The 23889-nt window shown below is 42.9% G+C and overlaps 1 protein-coding gene across 2 annotated transcripts in view; it reads right to left on the bottom strand.

Annotated features, from left to right (window-relative positions):
* The window catches only part of LOC129702216 (sodium/hydrogen exchanger 9B2-like), a 135146-nt gene that overhangs the window by 55707 nt on the left and 55550 nt on the right, over nt 1–23889 (bottom strand). For both annotated transcript variants that reach the window (XM_055643878.1, XM_055643871.1), the window contains 3 exons: nt 7951–8119; nt 3216–3386; nt 220–362 (listed from right to left, as the gene is read on the bottom strand). In XM_055643878.1, the coding sequence (XP_055499853.1) occupies nt 220–362; nt 3216–3386; nt 7951–8119 (483 nt within the window). The remainder of the gene's footprint in view (nt 1–219; nt 363–3215; nt 3387–7950; nt 8120–23889) is intronic.

Raw genomic sequence — 23889 nt, 5'->3', positions numbered from 1 at the left:
TAACAATGAATGAGGAATATCCAATTTCAGTAACTGGGTTTATATGTGATAAATGGAGATGTAGAACACATTAAATGAGGTGTAGAACACATTGTAGAACACTAAATAGAGGTGAAGAACATTGTAAATCACATTAAATGGAGATGTAGAACACATTAAATGGAGATGCAGAACACATTGTAGAACACTAAATGGTGGTGTAGAATACATTGTCCATACCTTTGCGTCCAACCCAAGTCCGGCTCGGGTAAGAATAATTGCAAGCGCTATACTTCTCAAGGATGATGACCACTTGTAGTCAATGTAAATTGCTTCACTGACAACGGGAATATTTCGGAGAGCAAATCCAGCAAGTAGCATTCCTAATACACACACGGGTACAAGTGCAAAGAAAACATTACAGATTAAACAGCTGTCATGTTAAATTAAATCTTGACAGCAAACACTGCTATGGATCAGAGCTTGGATAACATTTGGCTAACATGTCTCCAGCAAATAAAGATGCCTGGCAGCCTTATGGCGGATAGATCTACAAGTCCAGATCAGATTGACCCTGGGTTCTACAGGAAGCAGGGGAAGAAATTGCTGAGGCTTCAGCTGAGATTTTATATCTCGTGGCCACAACCGAGGTATCAGATGATTATGGGAAGATATATGTGATCCCCTTTTCAAGGAGGGAAGCAGGGTAAAAAAATACTAATTACAGGCCTGTTTGCTAATATCAGTAGCAAGGAAGTTATTGGGAAAAAAAAAATCAGAAGAAATCCGCACATCTCCTTTAAACTTTGCCCCTCTCACCTTATTGCTACGGCTTCTAGTCCTTGATTTTTCCATCATGGGAAAAGGATTCTGACTGTCTACTATATCCTAATAATAGCTTGGAGAGGCAGGGACAAATCAGAGATAGGCAGCATGGATTGTCAAGGATTCATCTTATCTGACTAATCTGTGGAGGTAACAAAGTGTATTGACAAAGGCCACGCAGCAGATGTGGCTTACATGGACTTTAGTGAGATGTACAACATGGGAGATTGGTCCTACAGTTTTGGGTCAATGGGGTCCAGCGTAGGATATTATGAGGAGAGACTGAAGGTAGACAAAAATGCTGGAGAAACTCAGAAGAGTTCAAAAGAGGACATGACTGAGATATATAACATTATGAGCGATATAGTTAGGGTAGATGGCAAGAACGTTTTCCCTGCTTCAGAGATGAATAAAACTAGAAGACACAGACTATGAGATTTAGAGGGGATATGAGGGGGACCTTTCTCACCCAGAGAGTGGTTGTACCTGGACCACACCTGGAAGCACAGCCTCTGACAGCCGTTAAGAAGCATCTCAACAAGCACTTCAATCAGAAGGCTCTATGCTAAATGCAGGGAGATGGGATTAATGCGGATGGGTGCCCACTGGTTGGTGTGGAGTCTTTGGACACAGTGGGCCTGTTCTCATGCTTTATGATTCTGTGAACAGGTGAGAGAGAATGCAAAAACAAAAAGCCACGTGCAATAAAACAAACCTGCTTCCAAAATGTTAAAATTCCATGCATTCTAATATGATTCAGATTAACTGTTTAAAAATACAAAAGTAACTGGAACAGATAAATCATCTATCAATAATTCTTCAGAAGTCTAATTGGTTCTCTCGTTTTCAAAGGAGCCCTGTCAATGATTGGAATTAACTAGATTGATAATACAACGGTGAAAACACATAAACTAACTATTTTGGATTTAGGAAACAAATACATACTTGAACTAAACATAATGATTATTTAGGTTTTTTAATATATGGGAGGCATGGTGGCATAGCGGTAGAGCTACTGCCTTACAGCACTAGAGATACAGGTTAGATCCTGACCAGCAGTGCTTGTCTGTACGGGGTTTGTATGTTTTCCCCGTGACCTGCGCGGATTTTCTCTGAGATCTTCGGTTTCCTCCAACACTCCAGTGTGGGCAAGCTGGGCCGAAAGGCCCGTTATCACACTGTATGACTATATGACTCCAAAGATGTACAGATTTGTAGGTTAATTGTATTAAATGCATACATTTTTTTTAAGTGTCCCTAGTGTGTGTAGAGTAGTGTTAATGTGCACAGATAGCTGGCTGGTGCGGATTCAGTGGACCGAAGGGCCTGTTTCTGCGCTGTATCTCTAAACTGAAGCAAACAAAAGATGGCAGATGGAGTTTAATGCTGATAAGTGTGAGGTGCTACATCTTGACAGGACAAATCAAAATAGGGCGTACATGGTAAATGGTAGGGAATTGAAGAATGCAGGTGAACAGAGGGATCTGGGAATAACTGTGCACAGTTCCCTGAAAGTGGAATCTCATGTAGATAGGGTGGTAAAGAAAGCTTTTGGTGTGCTGGCCTTTATAAATCAGAGCATTGAATATAGAAGTTGGGATGTAATGTTAAAATTGTACAAGGCATTGGTGAGGCCAATTCTGGAGTATGGTGTACAATTTTGGTCGCCTAATTATAGGAAGGATGTCAACAAAATAGAGAGAGTACAGAGGAGATTTACTAGAATGTAGCCTGGGTTTCAGCAACTAAGTTACAGAGAAAGGTTGAACAAGTTAGGGCTTTATTCTTTGGAGCGCAGAAGGTTAAGGGGGGACTTGATAGAGGTTTTTAAAATGATGAGAGGGATAGACAGAGTTGACGTGGAAAAGCTTTTCCCACTGAGAGTAGGGAAGATTCAAACAAGGGGGCATGACATGAGAATTAAGGGATTGAAGTTTAGGGGTAACATGAGGGGGAACTTCTTTACTCAGAGAGTGGTAGCTGTGTGGAATGAGCTTCCAGTGAAGGGCAGGTTCGTTTTTATCATTTAAAAAATAAATTGGATAGTTATATGGATGGGAAGGGAATGGAGGGTTATGGTCTGAGCGCAGGTATATGGGACTAGGGGAGATTATGTGTTCGGCACGGACTAGAAGGGTCGAGATGGCCTGTTTCCGTGCTGTAATTGTTATATGGTTATTATATGGTTATAACTAAACTAATATGAAAATCTGAGAATACTGAGACAAGGTTGCAGTGAGAACATTATGGTTTGGTCTGAGGTGTATAAATTGCCTTTCAAGACACATCACAGATGACTAATACGTTAAAAGTGAAGACCACATTGCAATTTAGGAGAAACAATTATTTTTCTTTCATTCTGGGGTAGAGCACCATGATTGTTATTGTGTTTACGTCTTCCATTTACTTACCTAGAAGAGGTGGTAGTGGAGGCAAATTCGGGAATTTGATCATTCCAACCAGCTTCCCTCCCAGAACTGCACAGATAAATAGAATCAGATTTCCAAATAAATTACCACCAGGGAGGCACTCTGGTCCCGTAATTGACCAGACAACAGCCCACAGCAGGATCATCATAATCACTGGAAAAGAATGGTAAAAAATGTTTAATATGACGATCAGAATACATCCTTCAAAATCAAAAATAACAACCTAGGATTTTATATTTATATTTGGAAAGCAACACGTCAACAGAAAACCAATAAACACATGGATTTCTGCTGCGTTACCAACGGTAACCATGCTGTTAACACCATTAAAGATTTATGGTGCCACAGTGTTATGAAATGTCTGCTGTAACATCATACAAACATTAAAACCACAAATTAAATACATTACATTTGTTCCTGTCTGTCTGAAAAGGCGTAGTAGACATTGCGAAAAACCTGTCCCGAGTCTAATACTATGTAATAAAACTGGACTCTGGGCAACTCAGTTTGAAAAAGGGTCTGGCCCTAAAATATCACCTATTCACATTGTCCAGAGATACTGCCTGACCCGTTGAGTTTCTCCAGCACTCTGTGTCCATGTTCTCCACAGATACTGCCTGACCCGTTGAGTTTCTCCAGTACTCTGTATCCTTTCGGCAGCTCCACCACCTCAAGTTACTATTTCAATCTGTGATGAGGTGCACAGCATTGCACTCCAGAGCTGATGCAAGAAGTAAATTTACGATGTTAGGAAAGGTTTGTAGGTCCCTCGTGTTTCAATAGCACCATAAACCAATGGCTCCATGTGTGGTGCTGAACAATATTGGCACCCATTCTGTCACACTTAGTTCAGATTCTCTAGGTGGTTGTGTTAATCTGGATCCCTGCAGGTAGTAATACTCCACATGGACCCATGCCACAAGAATCAAAACAACTTCTGGGCTATGGCTTTCATGAATCCAAGTACCATTATTGCTATTAGTTTATTATTGTCACATGTACCAAGATAGTGAAAAGCTTTGTTTGTGAGGACAATCAAGCCGCACACAAGTGCCATACACAGGTACATCAAAAACCATAGCCGTGAGCACTGGCTCACCCCAAGGCTGTGTCCTAAGCCCCCTTCTGTTTAGTCTGCTGACACACGACTGTACTGCCAGACTCAATAACAACTTCATCAGCAAGTTCGCTGATGACACAACAGTAGTGGGTCTCATCAGTGACAACGATGAATCGGCGTACAGGATGGAGGTGGAGCTGCTCACAGGTTGGTGCAAATCCCACAACCTCATTCTTAACGTGGGAAAAACTAAGGAGATGGTGGTTGACTTCAGGAGGGCGGGGAAACATCACCATGCACCTCTGCACATCGACGGAGCTGATGTGGAAAGGGTCAGCAGCATGAAGTTCTTGGGACTACATCTGTCTGATGACCTGACGTCCACGGCCAACACCACAGCTCTGGTCAAGAGAGCCCAGCAGCGACTTCACCCTCTCCGAAGACTACGGAAAGCAGGCCTCCCCACCACACATCTACGGACTTTTTATAGGGGGACTGTCGAGAGCACACTGACATACGGCATCACTTCCTGGTTCGGGAGCTGCAAGGCGTACGAACGGCACCAACTGGACAGGATAGTGAAGACCGCAAGCAGGATTATTGGTGCTCCACTCCCCTTCCAGCTGGACATATACAAGAAGAGATGTATCAACAGAGCCATCTCCATCATCAAAGACCCTTACCACCCATCGCATGACTTTTTCTCCATCCTCCCATCTGGGAAGAGGTACAGGAGCATTAGCTGCAAAACCAGCAGGATGCTCCTCAGCTTCTTCCCACAGGCTATAAGACTGTTAAATGAACTTTCCCCCCTGCCAAGTATCGCGTACAAACCCCCCACACTGCAGCAGAGCCACTGTTGTGCCGCTGCCGGTCGGAACGTCTGTTGAATGTTTAGTAGAGTGTTAAATTTGTTCATGACATGTATTTTTTTAATTTTAATTCCTATTTATTTTGTAATGGAAACTGAATGGACACTGGTTGAGCAACGTTTTTTTGTTTCCTCTGGGTATGCGAATACTCAGGAAATGACAATAAAGATTTACAATTACAATTACAATTACAATTACAATGTACCGTAGGTAGCGCAACGAGGAAAATACCAGATTGCAGAATATAGTCTTACAGTGTTATAGCGTTAGTTGCAAAGAAAGTACGGGTAAAAAATGTGCAACGTTTGCAATGAGGTAGGTTGGAAGATGGGGACTACGCCCTGACCTCTGGAAGGACCATTCAGTAGATTGAATACAGTAGAGAAGAAGATGATCATCAATCTGGTGGTAGGGACGTTCAAGTTTTTATATCTTCCACCCAATGAAAGGAAGTAGAAAAGGGAATGACTGGGGTTTGAATGGTCCTTAATTATGTTGGTTGCTTTCCTGAGAAAACATGAAGTGTAGATTCAGTCAAGGGGTGAGGAGGGGAGTTTATGGGGGCTGGTTTGTGTGATGGGACTTGGATATATTCACAACTCTCTGCAATTTCTTGAAAACTTGGGCAGAGCTGTTATGCATCCTTCAGGAGTTTGATTTTTGCTCAGGACATAGATCAGTTGTAAGTTCAGGGAGATAGATGGCTAACGGAGTTTAATCTGGACAGTGTGAGGTGGTGTACTTTGAGAGATCGATTGTAAGCAGAAAGTATACAGTAATTAGCAAAGTATACAGTATATACAGTAATTGGAGTAGTGATGTGCAGAGAGATCTTGGGGTGCAGGTCCACAGCTCCCTGAAAGTGGCAACACAAGTAGATAGAATAGAGTGATAATGAAAGCTTGCCTTCATCAGATGGGGATTGAGTATAAAAGTTTGGAAAGTCATGTTTCAGTGCTACATATTTGCAGTTAGGCCAGATTCAGATATTGTGTGCAGGTCTGACCACCACACTGCCGGAAGAATGTGGAGGCTTTGGAGAGTGTGCATATGGGGTTCACCAGGATGTTACCTGGATTGCTATTAGATGTTGGTCAAACATGGATTGCTTTCTCTGGAATGTCAATAGAAGTGTATAAAATAATGACAGGCATAGGTTTAAGATGAAGGGGATGGAGGGAATCTAAAGGAGATGTTGAGGTTTTTGACACAGAGTGGTTGCCCTGGGAGGTGTTCGAAGCACCTACAAGAGCACTCATTATGAGGCATTTAGACAGACACATGAACTGGCAGGGAATGGGCTGATGTTAACCAACTGCAGGCAGATGGGATTATTTTAGATTGCCAGTGTCAGCAGAGAAATAGTGAGTAGAATGGCCTGTTCCTGAGCTATACCCTTTTATGTCTGACGTTCTAATTGGACATCTAATAAAATGTTTAGTCCAATTACAAGACCTGGCTATCAGTGCTAACACCAATAGTGAATAATCCGGTATTTAAACCATCTCTTATGGATAAAACATACGGACAATGGGAAAGATTGGAAATTAAAAAGATAGGCGACATGTACGAAATGGGAAATCTGTTATCATTTCAACAATTACAATTAAAATTTAAACTGAATAACAACCAATATTTTAAATATCTACAGATATGTGACTTTATGAAGAAATATATACACAGATTTCAAAGTATAATTTTAGATCCATTGGAAGAAGCAATGAATATTAAGGCGGACTCACAAAAATTAATATCATATTTATACAATAGTATTTTAAATAGAGAATTACCACCAACAGAGGCAACTAGAGAAGACTGGGAAAAATAATTAACAATAAAAATTTCGAAAGAAACATGGGAAAAGTATTTGATATATATATATATACACATTCAATTTAAAATATTACATAGATTATATTATTCAAAAACTAGGCTGAATAAATTCTACCCAAATATCTCTCCCATCTGTGATAAATGTCTTTCTCAAAATGGCAATATTACACATTCTTTTGTTTCTTGCACAGAACTTCATAAATTTTGGTGTGATATTTTTGATATATTCACAAATCTATTTAAAATAAAAATGGAACCCAATGCTGAAAAGATTATATTTGGAGTAATGGAAGACGGGAACAAATTTAACATATCCCAAAACTCATTTTTTAATTATGGGTTAATAACAGCAAAAAACCGCATATCCCAAAATTTTGGAAAAATGCTATTATACCAACGCTTAAAATGTGGATTAGTAATATGTTGGACACAGCACACCTGGAAGAAATGAGACTCCTCCTAATAGATAAACAAGACCAATTCTTAACGAGTTGGTCTCCATTTATTGATTTCTTGGATTCATGTGGTGCAACAGTATCGTAAAAATTAAATGTTTCAGGTACAGGTGAAAGATGATGAACAACATAAAAACGCATCTCCTTGCGTCTATTTGATAATCCCCCTCCTGGTCTCTTTTCTCGCTTACCTCTTTTCCTCACTATCTCTTTTCCTTTTTTATTTACACACACTACACTTTTCCCTATTCTTTACTATCTCTTTTTTTCTTATTTCTCTCCTTAAAAAAAAAAAAAAAAAGAAGTTGTACAGAGAATGTATTATGTTAACATATATTAGGCACCTGTAAAAAGGTACCACTGTATTGTACTTGCTTCTAATAAAATATTTAAAAAAAAGACCTGGCAAAGTTACTGTAACCTGTGTAATATGTAACATACAGGTTATACAATGCTGCAGTGGTTATTAATGAGCAACAATACCAAACTGCACTAACCCTTTGTTAGTACGCTGGCAATGATTCCTTGTGGTGGGCAGGCACATATCTTCCAGAGTTTACGATGATGCTTTCGGGTCGGTTCATTGCTCTCACTGTTCTTATTCAAGAGGGTAGTTTCATCCAATTCTATCGGCAAATCTATGGTATTTGCCTTGTCTGTGAAGTCCTGGAACAAGAATATAAAATGTAAAATATTTCTTAGATAGCTAATCCGTGATGTGAAATAATATATTAAAATGTAATGGAATAATGAAAGGATGTGGGAGGTTTATAAGAGTGAGATAGAGGGAGTTCATGCCCAGGAACATCCTCTCTAGGTACTGCCGTGATGTTCTCCTTGGTCAATATCACAACTCCCCCTTCTCACTGACCTCCACCTCTATCTTACCTGTACTACCTGTATCCCAGAATATAATCTATTATTAAATGCATTGCGATTCCAAGCAAATTTTAGCAAATAATGCTAAGAATTAATGTTTTCCAATAGGTTTAACGACTACGATGTAATTCCACCGCCCTGTTTTTATTAAATTGTTGTTAACACAGGAATGCCAGACGGGGATCTTTAAAATCTAGCTGTTGAAAAAAGACTCTACTTTCAAACGGAAATGGCAGACACTCCTTGATATGGTCTTAGATCGTTTTCTGCTGAGCATCAGAGGCTGAGGGGGAAACATCCAAGCAAATTTTAGAGGGTACAAAGGTAATGCTAAGAAAATTTTCTTTTCAGAGTAGCAGGTAGGCACTGTTGGGTTAATGTGATGATGTAATTCCACCGCCCTGTGTTCTGTGAGCAGGGGCTGTTATGCAGTTTTTTTTTCTGTTGTGTTGAAGCAAAGCAAGAATTTCATTGTCCTATCTGGGACACATGACAATAAACTCTCACCTTGACCACTTTCGGTCTGCGCTGTATATAAATTTGCACAAAAACGCTACCATATATAGCCAGGATTTTTTTTGCCACCTTACTCACCGTCTCCTCCTCCAAGTGCCCCAAGTTGCCCAAAATCGTGACCAGTCCCCATACAACGCCACTTCCTACACCTGGCTGGCGGGGAGATTAAAGCCCCGAGCGGAGTCCGTCACGAGTGGGGGCCCACACACACCCCCTCCCACATACACCCCCTACCCTACCCCCACACCCTCCCTCCCCACACCCATCCCCCTACATCCCCCTCCCCCACTCCCCCAGAGTCCGTCACACAAACACACACACACCACCCCCAACGCCCCCTGCCCAACCCCCTCTCCTACCACCACCATCCCCCCCCTACCCCCCCCCGTCTCCCCCACACACCCTCCCATACTACGTCTAATACTATGATAAAAACATGAGGAATATACACATGCAATCTGATTATCAAATTTATTAGCTCCACTAATTGTTCAATTAGCATAATTTTTATTTTCCCAACAATGGTTTTTGTTTCACGTATTTCTGCAACAGCAGGCTATAATCTTCATGTGTACCAATGGGGTGTGTAATGGTAACATTACACAATTGCTATGCTGGTCACAAGCATTGTTTATAACAATGATACGTGAAGGTGCAGCAGAATTGCAAACAGGTGCTGTTATATGAAGATAAGGGGTGCCAGCCAAAGGTAGGGATCATCCATCAAGGAATAATGCTGTTTGATTTTCTGTATATTGTTTTAGCTTTTGGTTTTGAAGTTGAGCTCAAAATAATTTAACATTGTACAGTATACACAAATCTCCTCTAGTCATCAATAGTGACAAAGAAATTATGTCCTGTCACATACAAATGTACAAAAGGTCATAAAGGGTTGACTACATTTGTGGATCTGGATTCATTTGCAGGCTAAACCAATTGAGAACAATGGATGGGATGCTATGACTAGCAATGTTACAAAATTTTGAGATTTAAAAAATCAAGTCTGTAATTTATCCCATCAGATAAAGCATAAAAAGAAGTTTAATTTGTCACCTAATTCACTTTCATATCTTCAGTATTAAAAAGGTTATGGCCATTTTCATACTCGGAAATTAGCATCTTGTTCCCTATTGCTTTTCCATTGACTTAACACAAAAGCTGTGATCGAGGACAGTCAAATGGCCATAACTGTCTTAAAAATTAAGAGAACTAAAAGACATTTTCAGTTATTATAGATTGAAGCATTCTGAAACAAATATGAAACAATCTTACTTGGATGACTTGAAATTAAAGCATATAATTAGTTAGTTACCTAATAGTAACTAATTACAAAATTCAATTACTAGATCTAAACATCTATCAATTTCTTAAGAATAGATTAACATTTTTAAATACCTTAAGTGTCAAAATAACATTCACACAAGAATTCACAATATAACATAATTTTAAAATCTCATTGTCATGGATTTATAGGCCAAATGGAAGGAATGTTTAATACCTGTAAATTAATGGCCATAGTAACTTGCCAGTGGGTTTTTCTCAACTTGCCAGTGGGTTTTTCTAGAACGCGACCATTTGGAACGTTGCGGTTTGCAGTGATTTAGACCCCCATATCGGCATGAAAAACACTGCCGGTTGGTATGGGGACTAAATCACCGTTTTGCAATTTAAAATGTGAACTAAAGCCATTTTAAGGACCACTTTTATACATAAAAATAACAGCTTTCTTTTACCTGTCTCCTACATGAAATCCGTCCCCGTTGTCGGCTTTAGAAGCCGATTTTAAAATGACTCCAGCGCTGAACGAGTCGGGCAATTAAAAAAAAAAGACACAGAACAGCCATCGGAACGATTCTTCAGCAAAAGCTTGCAATCCAACCAAATATAATCCAGGACAAGGTAGGAAAAAAAACGTGTTTTAACCCCGCCCCCTCCCCTCAAAGGCGCCAAAATCGCGCACACGGCAAGTGGCAGAATTGCAGCGCTGCTGAAGGTAAGTATTGTAACATACCTACTATGACAATCCATGGAACATAGAACAGTACAACACTGGAACGGGTCCTTCGGCCCACAATGTTTGTGCCCAATATGATGCCATGTAAAACTGATCTTCTCTGTCTATAGTGATCCCTATTCCTCTATCCCCTGCACTTCCATACGCCTATCCAACCCCACTATCGTATCTGCCTCCACCACCACCCCAGGCAATATCTTCCAGGTCCCCCCCACTTGCTGTGTAAAAAATAAATTGCTCCACACATGTCCATTCAACTTTCCGCCTCTTATGGATATGCCGTCTAGTGTTGGACATTTCCATCTTGGGGGAAAAACGGTTCTGATTGTCTACCCTATCTCATAATACTTCTATTAGGTCTCCCTTCAACCGAGGTTTCAGATAAAACAATCCAGTCTGTCCAACCTCTCCCTATAGCTGAAATCCTCTAATCCAGGCAGCATTCCAATAAACCTTCTCTGCACCCTCTCCAAAGCCTCCACATCTTTCCTGTTGCTTCGTTACTAACACTCATATCTCTGAATCAAACATCCAGGTGGCTGGATATTGGTTTATTAAGATATCCACTATGCTACCAACCAATGTACTTCTGAGAAAGCATTGGAATATTGTAAAACATTTTGGTCACAAGGTACTCTCTACAATGGATATAATGATTGCAAGATTTTCACTAACTTCACCTGAAAAGAAAATAGCATTTAACAAATTAGCTAGAATCCCAATTTGTCCTGTCCTGTCCTGTCCTTTATTCAGGATGTAACAGCCTGGCTGGATAAAGGAGAACTGGACATGGGTGGTATATTTGGATTTCCAGAAGGCATCAATGAGCCATATAGAAGGTCACTGCATCAGATAAGAGTGCAAGGTCTGGGGATAATAATGTGATAATAGGGGATGACCAATTGACTGAGAGAACAGAGTTGAGATAAATGGGTTATTTTCAGATTGGCAATCACACGATCACAAGAAATTGGAAGTGGGCCATTAGGCCCTCCCCACTTGCCCTCATTCAATATGGCCTCAGCTCCTCTTCTATGCCAGAAGAGCAGATCCTTCAAATAATTCTCTGTGTCTAACTTAAATATTTCTGGTGTTCTGGGTTTCACCACCCTCTGGACAGAGGATTCCACAGATTCACTCCCCTCCAAGAGAGGAAGTTTCAATGCACATGTTTTAAATGGCCGGCCTCTTACATTGTAATTTGCCATCTTGCTCGTGACTCTCTCGCTAATGAAAACATCCCAACATCCACCATGTCAAACCGTCATAGAATACCATAGAACAGTGCAGCACACGAACAAGCCCTTCAGCCCACAATATTGGTGCCGAACATGATGACAACACCAACTCTTATTAGCCTGCAGATTACCCATATCGCTCCATTCACTGCCATGTCCATGCGCCCATCCAAAAGCCTCTTAAAAGTCACCCCATCAACAACCCCAGCTGAGCATTCCAGGCACTCACTTCCCTCTGTGTAAAATATTTGCTCCGCACATCAAATCAAGTCAAGTCAGGTTTATTCATCACCTACACATACGAGATGTGCAGTGAAATGAAATGTGGCAATGCATGTGGATTTGTGCAAAAACTACAAAACAGAAAGGAACAGAATCACATATTCCCATATTACATATTTGTGGGAGGAAAAAAAAGAAAAAACAGCAATTTAAAAAATACATCACACAACAGTAAATTGGTACAGTAAAGTTAGTCCCTGGTGAGATAGGAGTTTACAGTCCTAATGGCCTCTGGGAAGAAACTCCTTCTCATCCTCTCCGTTTTCACAGCATGGCAACGGAGGTGTTTGCCTGACCATAGCAGCTGGAACAGTCCGTTGCTGGGGTGGAAGGGGTCTCCCATGATCTTGTTGGCTCTGGAGTTACACCTTCTGATGTATAGTTCCTGCGGGGGGAACGAGTGAAGTTCCCATAGTGCGTTCGTCTGAACGCACTACTCTCTGCAGAGCCTTCTTGTCCTGGGCAGAGCAGTTCCCAAACCAAATCGTGATGTTGCCAGACAAGATGCTTTCTACAGCCGCTGAGTAAAAGCACTGGAGGATCCTCAGAGACACTCTGAATTTCCTCAATTGCCTGAGGTGGTAAAAGCGCAGCCTTGCCTCACTCACCAGTGCTGCAGCGTGTGATGTACAAGTCAGATCCTCTGAGATGTGGACCCAAGTATTTAAAACAGCTCACCCTATCCACAGTATCCCCATTTATCTTCAATCGTGTGGACGTCCTCGGATGATGTGCCCTCCTAAAGTCCACGATCAGCTCCTTAGTTTTTTTGATATTCAAGAGGAGGCTGTCGTCCTGACACCAAAGTGCCACCTCTTCCCGGTAGGCCTTCTCACGTTATCGGAGATCAGGCCCACCACCACAGTGTCATCAGCAAACTTGATTATAGAGTTGGAGCTGAACCTAGCCACACAGTCATGTGTGTACAGGGAGTACAGTAGGGGACTGAGGACGCAAGCCTGGGGGGATCCTGTGCTCAGGGTAAGGGACTTAGATGTATTTCCTCCCATCTTGACCACCTGGGGCCTGGCGGTGAGAAAGTCCAGGACCCAGGCACACAGGGGGGTGTTGAGCCCCAGTTCCAGCAGCTTCTCAGCATGTCTGGTGGGGACTATCGTGTTGAAGGCTGAACTGTAGTCTATGAACAGCATGCTCACATAGCGCTCCTTCTGGCTGTGAAGGTGAGAGAGAGCGGTGTGCAGAACGTGGGAGAGCGCATCGTTCGTGGATGTGGTCAGACGGTATCTGAATTGTAGCGGGTCCATGTTGCGAGGGAGGAAGGCGCAGATGTGTCTCTTGACTGGCCTGTCAAACAATTAATCACTACACAGGTGAGGGCCACCAATCGTGCGTGTGTGTGTGTGCGTGCGTGCGTGTATGTGCGTTCTCTCAGAAAATGACGCGCTAATGGTACATGACGCGCTAAAGATTTATCCCTTGGACTCCAAAATCAACTTATCTGAAAAATGTATACTTTCTTTCTCCAGTTATTAATCAAAATTCTCACAGATCTGAAGAAACTTTGAAAATAAAACCGGCTGGATTTGGCTGATGACGTCACAGTGGGTCTGCGCGGTGTTCACGCGCTGCCAGTGACGTCGCCCAGCCTCTCACTGCCCGGCCGCTCGCCCCGCTCCCCTCCCCTCTACCCCCTTCCCCCTCCCTTTCCCCCCCTCTCCCCACTTTCTCTCCCTCCCTCTCTCCCCCCTCTCTCTCACCCCCTTCTCCCCCCCCCTCCCCTCTCTCTCTGTCTCTGCCCCTCTCTCTCTGCCTCTGCCCCTCTCACTCTGTCTCTGCCCCCTCTCTCTTTGCCATCTCTCTCTACCCCCCTCCCTCCCTCTATAGACGTGCCTGCGAGTTGGGGGCTATGTGTCAGTGGATAGGGCGAGGATGGGGTAAAAGGAGCCAATAAATAATATTAATATAACATCAAGGGGGGTGGTTAGTGTGTGTGTGTGTGGTTAGTGTGTGTGTGTGGTTAGTGTGTGTATGACGCTGCAGGCCGCCCCTCCCCTCACCCCCACAAACGGTAGAGATTTTTCCGGGGAGTCCTACTTATCTGAAAAATTCATGCTTTATTTCTTGTTATTAATGAACATGTTCAAAGATCTGACAAAACTTTGGATTTAAAATGTTTTTTCCAGTTAAAATCATTTTTCAGAACTTCCAACACACTTTGATACAAAGTTGCAAGAAGACAGGAACACTGAACTTTTCAGCTCAATGGCATCTCACAGCAAGTGCACATTTGCAACAATGTTGCCATCATAGCTCTGGGCAGGACAGGAGGGGGCGGGTCAATTGGGAAGGTGCTATTGGGATTTTTTTTTTAAACTCCAGTGCTGGGAGAGGCTCACGAGCTATGGTCTTTGCTGTGGAGTGCTCGAATCTTATCTTCGGCAACAGGTTGAGTTGGATGACCACGCCTCCCGTGGGGGCTACGGGTAGGGGATGGGTGCATTGGGGGAGCAGCTGCACTTGGTCTAGTTTCCTTTAAATTTTCACCTTAAAACTATGCCCTTTAGCATTTGATTTTTCTATCCTGGGAAATAGGTTCTGACTATCTACCCTATCTATGCCTATCATAATTTTATATACCTCTAAGAAGTCCACCCACAATCTCCAGCATTCTAGAGAAAACAATCCAAGTCTGTCCAACCTCTCCCTGCAAATCCCCTTAGGATCTTATATATCATATCCCTTCTTTTACTAAACTCCAAGGAATGAGTACACACCCAAACCACGTAGCCTCTTTTGATAGAACATTCGGGAATTTGGGAGTAGCATTAGGATCAACAGTGGTACTGAACTATTTGTAATCTATATTCATGAGTTGGTAGAAGGGTCCAAGTGCCGAGGGCTAGTTTTGCTGATGGCACAAACATACCAGGGTTAGCAATGTATGAGAAGGACACCAGGAGCCTGCAGAGCGATAAACATTTTAAGGGAGTGGTCAAGAGCCTGGCAGATGGATAATGTGGAAAAATGCGAGGTTATCTACTTTTGGGGAAAAAAACTGAGTGCTTATGTCACCAAGGTTTGGGGAACCCCAGTGCCTGAAGCTCCAAGTTAGCATGCAGGTAGAGAAAGTAATTTGGAATGCTGATGGAATTATACTTTTACTGCAATGGGCGTATAAAAGCAGGGAAGCTCTGATGTAACTTACAGGGCACTGGTGGCATTGCAGCTGGAGTACTGCATACATTTTGGCCTCCGTAATTAAGGAAGCATATGCTTATGCATTGGAGGGAATGAGGATAGGGCTGGTTCCAGGGATGAAGGATTAAACTACAAAGGTTGCACAGTTGGGCCTTTACTGAGTAGACTTTACAAAAATGAGAGGTGGTCTTTTTTAGACTTTGAGGGGATTGACCTGATGAGTGCTGAAATTATGTCTTGGGTGGAATGATCTAAAACTAGAAAGCATAGCTTCAGATTAAAACCATGATTAAAAAAATGTCTTCCTGTCAGAGGGTTGAAGTATTATGGATTCTCTAGCCAAAGAGTGTGGAGGCAGAGTCAATGTAGATATTCAAGGTGGAGATTGAGACATTTGAACTACAAGGGAAACGGTAAGAGAGCAGGAGACTTATTTTGCATGTTCTTAATCCAATTAAGGTTACTTGCATTCTGAAAGGTGAGGCCAATTCTGGAGTATGGTGTACAAATTTGGTCGCCTAATTATAGGAAAGATGTCAACAAAATAGAGAGAGTACAGAGGAGATTTACTAGAATGTTGCCTGGGTTTCAGCAACTAAGTTACAGAGAAAGGTTGAACAACTTAGGGCTTTATTCTTTGGAGCGCAGAAGGTTAAGGGGGGACTTGATAGAGGTCTTTAAAATGATGAGAGGGATAGACAGAGTTGACGTGGATAAGCTTTTCCCACTGAGAGTAGGGAAGATTCAAACAAGGGGACATGACTTGAGAATTAAGGGACTGAAGTTTAGGGGTAACATGAGGGGTAACTTCTTTACTCAGAGAGTGGTGGCTGTGTGGAATGAGCTTCCAGTGAAGGTGGTGGAGGCAGGTTCGTTTTTATCATTTAAAAATAATTTGGATAGTTATATGGACGGGAAAGGAATGGAGGGTTATGGTCTGAGCGCAGGTATATGGGACTAGGGGAGAATATGTGTTCGGCACGGACTAGAAGGGTCGAGATAATGCATTTCGTTGTCTCTGTACTGTACACTGACAATGACAATTAAAATTGAATCTGAATCGGAGATGGCCTGTTTCCGTGCTGTATGGTTATATGGAAAGGATGCGACGCGGCATAGAAAACGCCATAGACAAGGCCATTAAAACATGAAGAGAATAGATTATGTTGATCAACTGTGCAAAAGGTGACTCCGCTATTTTTAAGAGCCCTATCTAGCTCTCTCTTGAAACCATCCAGAGAACCTGCCTCCACCGCTTTCTGAGGCAGAGAATTCCACAGACTCACCACTCTCTGTTAGAAAAAGTGTTTCCTCGTCTCTGTTCTAAATGGCTTACTCCTTATTCTTAAACTGTGGCCCCTGCTTCTGGACTCCCCCAATATCGCGAAAACGTTTCCTGCCTCTAGCATGTCCAAACCCTTAACAATCTTATATGCCCCAACCTGTCCAAGTCACCCTGCATTCTCATAGCATCCTCCTCACAGTTCACACTGCCACCCAGCTTTGTGTCATCTGCAAATTTGCGAATGTTACTTTGAATCCCTTCATCCAAATCATTGATGTATATTGTAAATAGCTGCGGTCCCAGCACCGAGTCTTGCGGTATCCCACTAGTCACTGCCTGCATTCTGAAAGGGACCCGTTAATCCCTACTCTTTGTTTCCTGTCTGCCAACCACTTCTCTATCCATGTCAGCACTCCACCCCCAATACCATGTGCCCTAATTTTGCCCACTAATCTCCTATGTGGGACCTTATCAAATGCTTTCTGAAAGTCCAGGTACACTACATCCACTGGCTCTCCCTTGTCCATTTTCCTAGTTACATCTTCAAAAAATTCCAGAAGATTAGTCAAGCATGATTTCCCCTTTGTAAATCCATGCTGACTCGGACCGATCCTGTTACTGCTATCCAAATGTGCGGCTATCTCATCTTTTATAATTGACTCCAGCATCTTCCCCACCACCGATGTCAGGCTAACTGGTCTATAATTCCCTGTTTTCACTCTCCCACCTTTCTTAAAAAGTGGGATAACATTAGCTACCCTCCAATCCACAGGAACTGATCCTGAGTCTATAGAACATTGGAAAATTATCACCAATGCATCCATGATTTCTAGAGCCACTTCCTGAATGACCCTGGGATGCAGACCATCGGGCCCTGGGGATTTATCAGCCTTCAGTCCCATAATTCTACCCAACACCATTTCCTGCCTAATGTGGATTTCCTTCAGTTCCTCCATCACCCCAGATCCTCTGGCCACTAGTACATCACAAAGATTGTTTGTGTCCTCCTTAGTGAAGACAGATCCAAAGTACCTGTTCAATTCATCTGCCGTTCCCCATAATAAATTCACCTTTTTCGGTCTTCAAGGGTCCAATTTTGGTCTTCACTATTTTTTCCTCTTCACATACCTAAAGAAGCTTTTACTATCCTGGTTTATATTCTTGGCTAGCTTACCTTCGTACCTCATCTTTTCTCCCCGTATTATCTTTTTGGTTATCTTCTGTTGTTCTTTAAACATTACCCAATCCTCTTGCTTCCCGTTCATCTTTGCTACGTTCTACTTCTTCGCTTTAACTTTTATACTGTCCCTGACGTCCCTTATCAGACATGCTCGTCCCTTTCTCCCCTTGGAATCTTTCTTCCTCCTAGGAATGAACTGATCCTGCACCTTCTGTATTATTCCTACCATTTTTGTTCCAGTCATCCCTGCTACTGTATCTTTCCAGTCAAATTTAGCCAGCTCCTCCCTCATGGCCCCATAGTCCCCTTTATTCAACTTCAATACTGACACCTCCAATCCACTCTTCTCCCTCTCCAATTGTAGATTAAACCTGACCATGTTATGACCTAATGGCTCATTAACCTCGACGTCCTTTATCAAATCCGGTTCATTACATAACACTAAATCCAGAATTGCCTTCTCCCTGGTATGCTCCAATACAAACTGTTCTAAGAATTCATCACGAAAGCACTCTACAAAGTCCCTTTCTTGGGGTCCAGTACCAAACTGATTTTCCCTGTCTACGTGCATGTTGAAATCGCCAATAACAACCACAGCATTACTTTTGCTACATGCCAATTTTAACTCCTGATTCAACTTGCACCCTATGTCCAGGCTACTGTTTAGGGGCCTGTAGATTAGTCCCATTAGGGTCTTTTTACCCTTACAATTCCTTATTTCTATCCATACTGACTCCACATCTCCTATTTCAATGTCACCCCTTACAAGGAACTGAATTTCATTCCTCACCAGCAGGGCAACCCTACCCCCTCTGCCCACATGTCTGTCTTTTCGATAGGATGTATTCCCTTGAATATTCAGTTCCCAGCCCTGGCCCTCTTGCAGCCATGTCTCTGTAATTCCCACAACATCATACTTGCCAGTTTCTAACTGAGCCTCAAGCTCGTCCACTTTATTCCTTATACTTTGCGCATTCATATAGAGCACTTTGACCTCCGTATTCACTTCCCCCCTCGCACCGCTCGTAATTGGCCCTGACCTTAATCTGTTGTCCATTCTCGATTTTCCTTCCCATTAATTCGAGAATCTTTTGTAATTTTTCCTGTAGTCACTTCCCCTTCAACTCCATCTTTATACTCCCAATTTGTCACTCCCTCCCCCCCCACTATTTAATTTAAACACACACGTGTAGCCGTAGCAAACCTGCCTGCCCGAATGTCGGTCCCCCTCCAGTTAATGTGTAACCTATCCCTTTTGTACAGGTCACCCCTACCCCAGAAGAGATCTCAGTGGTCTATAAATCTAAATCCTTGCTCCTTGCTCCAGCCCCTCAGCCACACATTCAGATCCCCTATCTCCCTTTTCCTGTCCTCACTAGCACGAGGTACTCGAAGCAATCCAGAAATAACCACCCTGGATAAGTCCGGCATTTCAGTCTTCTTCCCAACTCTCTGAACTCATGTTGGAGAACCTCCTTGCTCTTCTTCCCCAAGAACGGAACTCACTATCAAAACATGGAGGGGGCGGGGGACACAATTTTTTGGCGGCCGCGCGCGCATGCGCACACTCACAAACGCGCGCGCGAGGCTTCGGAGGTTCAATCCAGTGCTGAATGCAGCTCTACTGCCTGTCTCACCGGGTTAACTACAGCCCTGTCTGGACTGACGGGATACCAGCGCTGCTTCTCCACGCTGGCCATATTTCCCGCAAGCCCAGGCAGGTTAACCTGGCGGGGATGTCGCCCACCTCTCAAAACATGGAGGGGACGTGTCCCCTCTGGCCCCCCCGGGTTTTCCGCCCCTGTTCTTCCCGATGTCGTTTGTGCCTACGTGCACAACTACTGCTGGCTGTTCACCTTCTTTCTCTCATAGAAACATAGAAACATAGAAATTAGGTGCAGGAGTAGGCCATTCGGCCCTTCGAGCCTGCACCGCCATTCAATATGATCATGGCTGATCATCCAACTCAGTATCCCGTACCTGCCTTCTCTCCATACCCCCTGATCCCCTTAGCCTCTCGAGGATGTTCTGAATTCTGCTCGTGACATCCTGAACCCTGGCACCAGGGAGGCAACAGACCATCCTCGCATCTCGTCTGCCGCCACAGAATCTCCTGTCCGCTCCTCGGACAATGGAGTCACCCAACACTATGGCTCTGCCCGACGTCGGTCTCGCCGGTCGAGTCCCATCTCTAGGATTGGAGCCACCGATGTGTCCGCCGCTCGGACTGGAAACATCGTCTCCCCGGACTGTTCCCAAGAGGGCGTACCTGTTTTCATTAGGCACAGCCACCTGGGTCTTCTGCACTCCACGATTTCCACCCTTTCTCTCAGTTGCACACCTTGGTTCTTCCCGTATCCTCGGCGTGACTACCTCACTGTAGGTCCTGTCCAGGAAACTCTCATTTTCCCGGATAGACCTGAGGTCATCCAGCTGCTTCTCCAGTGCCCCAACACGGTCCTTTAGGAGCTGAAGCTGGACGCACTTGCCACAGTTGTATCAGCCAGAGGCTCCATTTGTGTCCCTGGGCTCCCACATTCTGCAAGCCTCACACTGTCTCATATGCCCCGACATGTGTTCACCTCGACATGGGTTAATTGGCCTCTGTAAATTATCCCTAATGTGCAGGGAGTGGATGGGAAAACAGGATAACTAGTGTGAACGGGTTATCAATGGTCGGCATAGAGAGTGGATCAATTGGCCTGTTTCCACGCCGTATCTTTTTTTCTTTCAATCAATCAAACATAAAGCACATAAAAAGGCCATTCGGATATTCGTGCACGGCAGTGTTTAAGCCCTCTCTCAATTTATCTAATCTCAATCTAATCAGTTACCCTCTGTTCCCTTCCTCCCTGATATTCCTGACCAGCCCCATCTGAAATAGTTTAGTTTAGAGATGCAGCATGGAAACAGGCCCTTCGGCCCACCGAGTCCGTGCCGACCAGCGAGCACCTGTACATTAGTTCTATCCTACATACTAGGGACAATTTACAGAAGCCAACTAACCTACAAACCTGCACATCGTTGGAATGTGGGAGGAAACCGGAGCACCCACAGAAAACCCACGTGGTCACAAGAAGGATGAAGAAACTCTGTACAGACAGCATCTGTAGTCAGGATTAAACCCGGGTCTCTGGCACTCTGTCAACAACTCTACTGCGGCGCCACAGTGTTGCCAAAATACATCTCATCTATTTGCTCCAACCACTCAATGGTAGCAAGTTCCACATTTTTATCATTCTAGATAAATGTCTCTTCTAAATTTTCTTTTAGATTTCTTGATGACCAATTCATATCAACTTTTATGCCCTTCCCCACAAATACTGTGACCTCTCTATCCAAACCTACTTTAAAGACCATCACCTGTTCATCCCTCAGCCTTCTTCCATCAAGACCAGGTCTGTCCATCCTCTTCTGATATGTGCCCTCACGTTTCTAGAGTCACCCCAGTAATCCTCTCTGGTGCTTCCATATCCTTTTTTATAATGTGGCAACTGGAATTCTACGCAGCACTCTGCATGGTCTAACCAAGGTTTAATGCAGGTAGTTCCAGTGCTTGATTTGCTTTCTTCTATGGTCTTGGCAACATGGCACAATGTGTAGTGATTTGTGTATCTGGATTCCATACCCCATTTATTTCCGGTTCTCACATTCACTTAAATCTTCTAAGTAATAGGCAACCTCCCTATTCTCCCAACAAGCTACCACTTTGCTATTAATGGTATTAAATATCATTTGTTTATTATTTGCTATTCTGCAAATGTATTCATGTCCATGATGTGCTGTAATTTGCTGTAGTCTCAGTACTATGTAACCACCCCACGCCCACAAAGATTAGTATAATCCACCAATTTAGAAATTGCCCTTTTAATTGCCCTAAATGAAGTTTGACACTCCTCAGCTGTTATCTTAATAGAAATTGGCTTGCATTATAAAATTTGATTGAAAGTCAAAGATAAAAGTTAAAAACAACTGAGTTAAGAATCTGTAACAAGCATGAATGGGGGGCATTTTTATCTGACTATTTTACTTGTTGGAATTTTATCTGTATTTAACAAAGCCCACATAATTCATAGTTAGCAGTGGCATTGCAAATGTTAAAAAAAAATGTGGAGATACAAAAAACTGTGATTACTGGAATCTTGAGCAAAACACAAGGTGCTGGAGGAACTCAGCGGGTCAGGCAGCATCGGTGGAGGGAATGGACACATTTTGAGTGAGGACCCTTCCTCAAACTGATCGGAGGCTGCCTGACCGGCTGAGTTTGTCCAGCAGTTTATTTTTGTTTAGAACAAAAAAGCAGCCCAGACAATAACAGGTTTAATGCACAAAATGTTTTTTTTGCCATGCTTTAATTCCAGTTTTTCAGTGCGTCACAACCTGATCACACAGTTGATGGCAGGACCCATAACAGTAACAGCAACAGCTTTGATGTACAGAGGTGTCTTGGAATCCAGGTCCATAGCTCCCTGAAAGTGGCAACATTAGTAGATAGAGTGGTAAAAAAAAGGGCATATGGTACACTCGCCTTCATTGGTCCTGGCATTGAGCATAAGAATTAGGAAGTCAGGATACAGCTCTGTAAGAATTTGGTTAAGTCACATTTGGTGCATTGCGTGCAATTCTGGTCATCCCATTACAGGAACAACGTGGAGGTTTTGGAGAGGGTGCAGAGAGGTTTACCAGAATGCTGTCTGGATTACGGGGTATTAGCTCAAGGAGAGTAATACACCTGGATTATTTTTCCTGGAATGCTGGAAGTTTAAAAGAGACCCGATGGAAGTTTATAAAATTATGAGAGGCATAGATAGGGTTGACAGACAGAACCTTTCTCCTTGGGTGGAAGTGTCGTCAAACGGTATTTAGGGTATTCATAAGTTCTTGGAGTAGAATTAGACCATTCAGCCCATCAAGTCTACTCTGGCTGATACAGAGCCCTCCATCATGTTTGGGAAAAAGACCCGTCATTTATTTATTTGCCCATGTACTCCACAATTTGAGATTTGTAATAGAAAAAAATCACATGTGGTTAAAGTGCACATTGTCAGATTTTAATAAAGGGTATTTTTACACATTTTGGTTTCACCATGTAGAAATTACAGCAGTGTTTATATATAGTCCCCCCCAAGGAGACTTGTTCAAAGAGGCTGCATGGGCAGCAATGCACTTTGTACAAAGAATGTTTAGATTACGATTATTGCTGTCAAGTGTAGTGAGGAACAGTAAAGAGCTTTGTTTTGCATGCGATCTAAACAGATTAGACATACTACACATAAATACAATCATCAAACACAAGTACAATAGATTAAGGGGAAGATACAGAGTGCAGAATATAGTTTTCAGCACTGTAATGCACTGGATCCATATAGTCCTGTGTCCACAATGGGGTAGATATAAATTGGACAGTACCCCAGCTTATAGAATGGTACTTAAAAAAGCGGGCCAAAAGCTGTTGCCGAGTCTGGTTCTGCAGGACGAAGGAATGACTGGGGTGGGACAAGTCTTTGATTATATGGGTTGCTTTTCCCAGGCAGCGTGGTATAGATGGAGTTAAAGGTGGAAAGTCTGATCGATGGGCTACATCTGCAACTCTGGGCTACATCTGCAACTCTGCAATTTTTTGCGGTCTTGGGCAGAGCTGGTCCCAAACCAAACTAATATATTAACTTACACTATGAATCCCCAGACTGGACAACACTATGAATGTAAAGCCATGAACGTTTTGCATTTCTTGTATGTATATTTCATCAATGCGTCTTATTTTTTAAATTAAAAGGTCAGAAGAAATAATTCCAAAATTCAAACTGAAAACTGAACAAAACCTATTTTTACAGCATTTCAAAGACATTTGGATGGGTACATGGATAGAAAAGATTCAGAGAG

Source organism: Leucoraja erinacea, chromosome 1 (genome assembly GCF_028641065.1).
Source record: "Leucoraja erinacea ecotype New England chromosome 1, Leri_hhj_1, whole genome shotgun sequence".
NCBI classification, from domain to species: Eukaryota; Metazoa; Chordata; class Chondrichthyes; order Rajiformes; family Rajidae; genus Leucoraja; species Leucoraja erinaceus.
The sequence above is the reverse complement of the archived record's forward strand: the minus strand, read 5'-3'. Positions and strand labels throughout refer to the sequence as shown.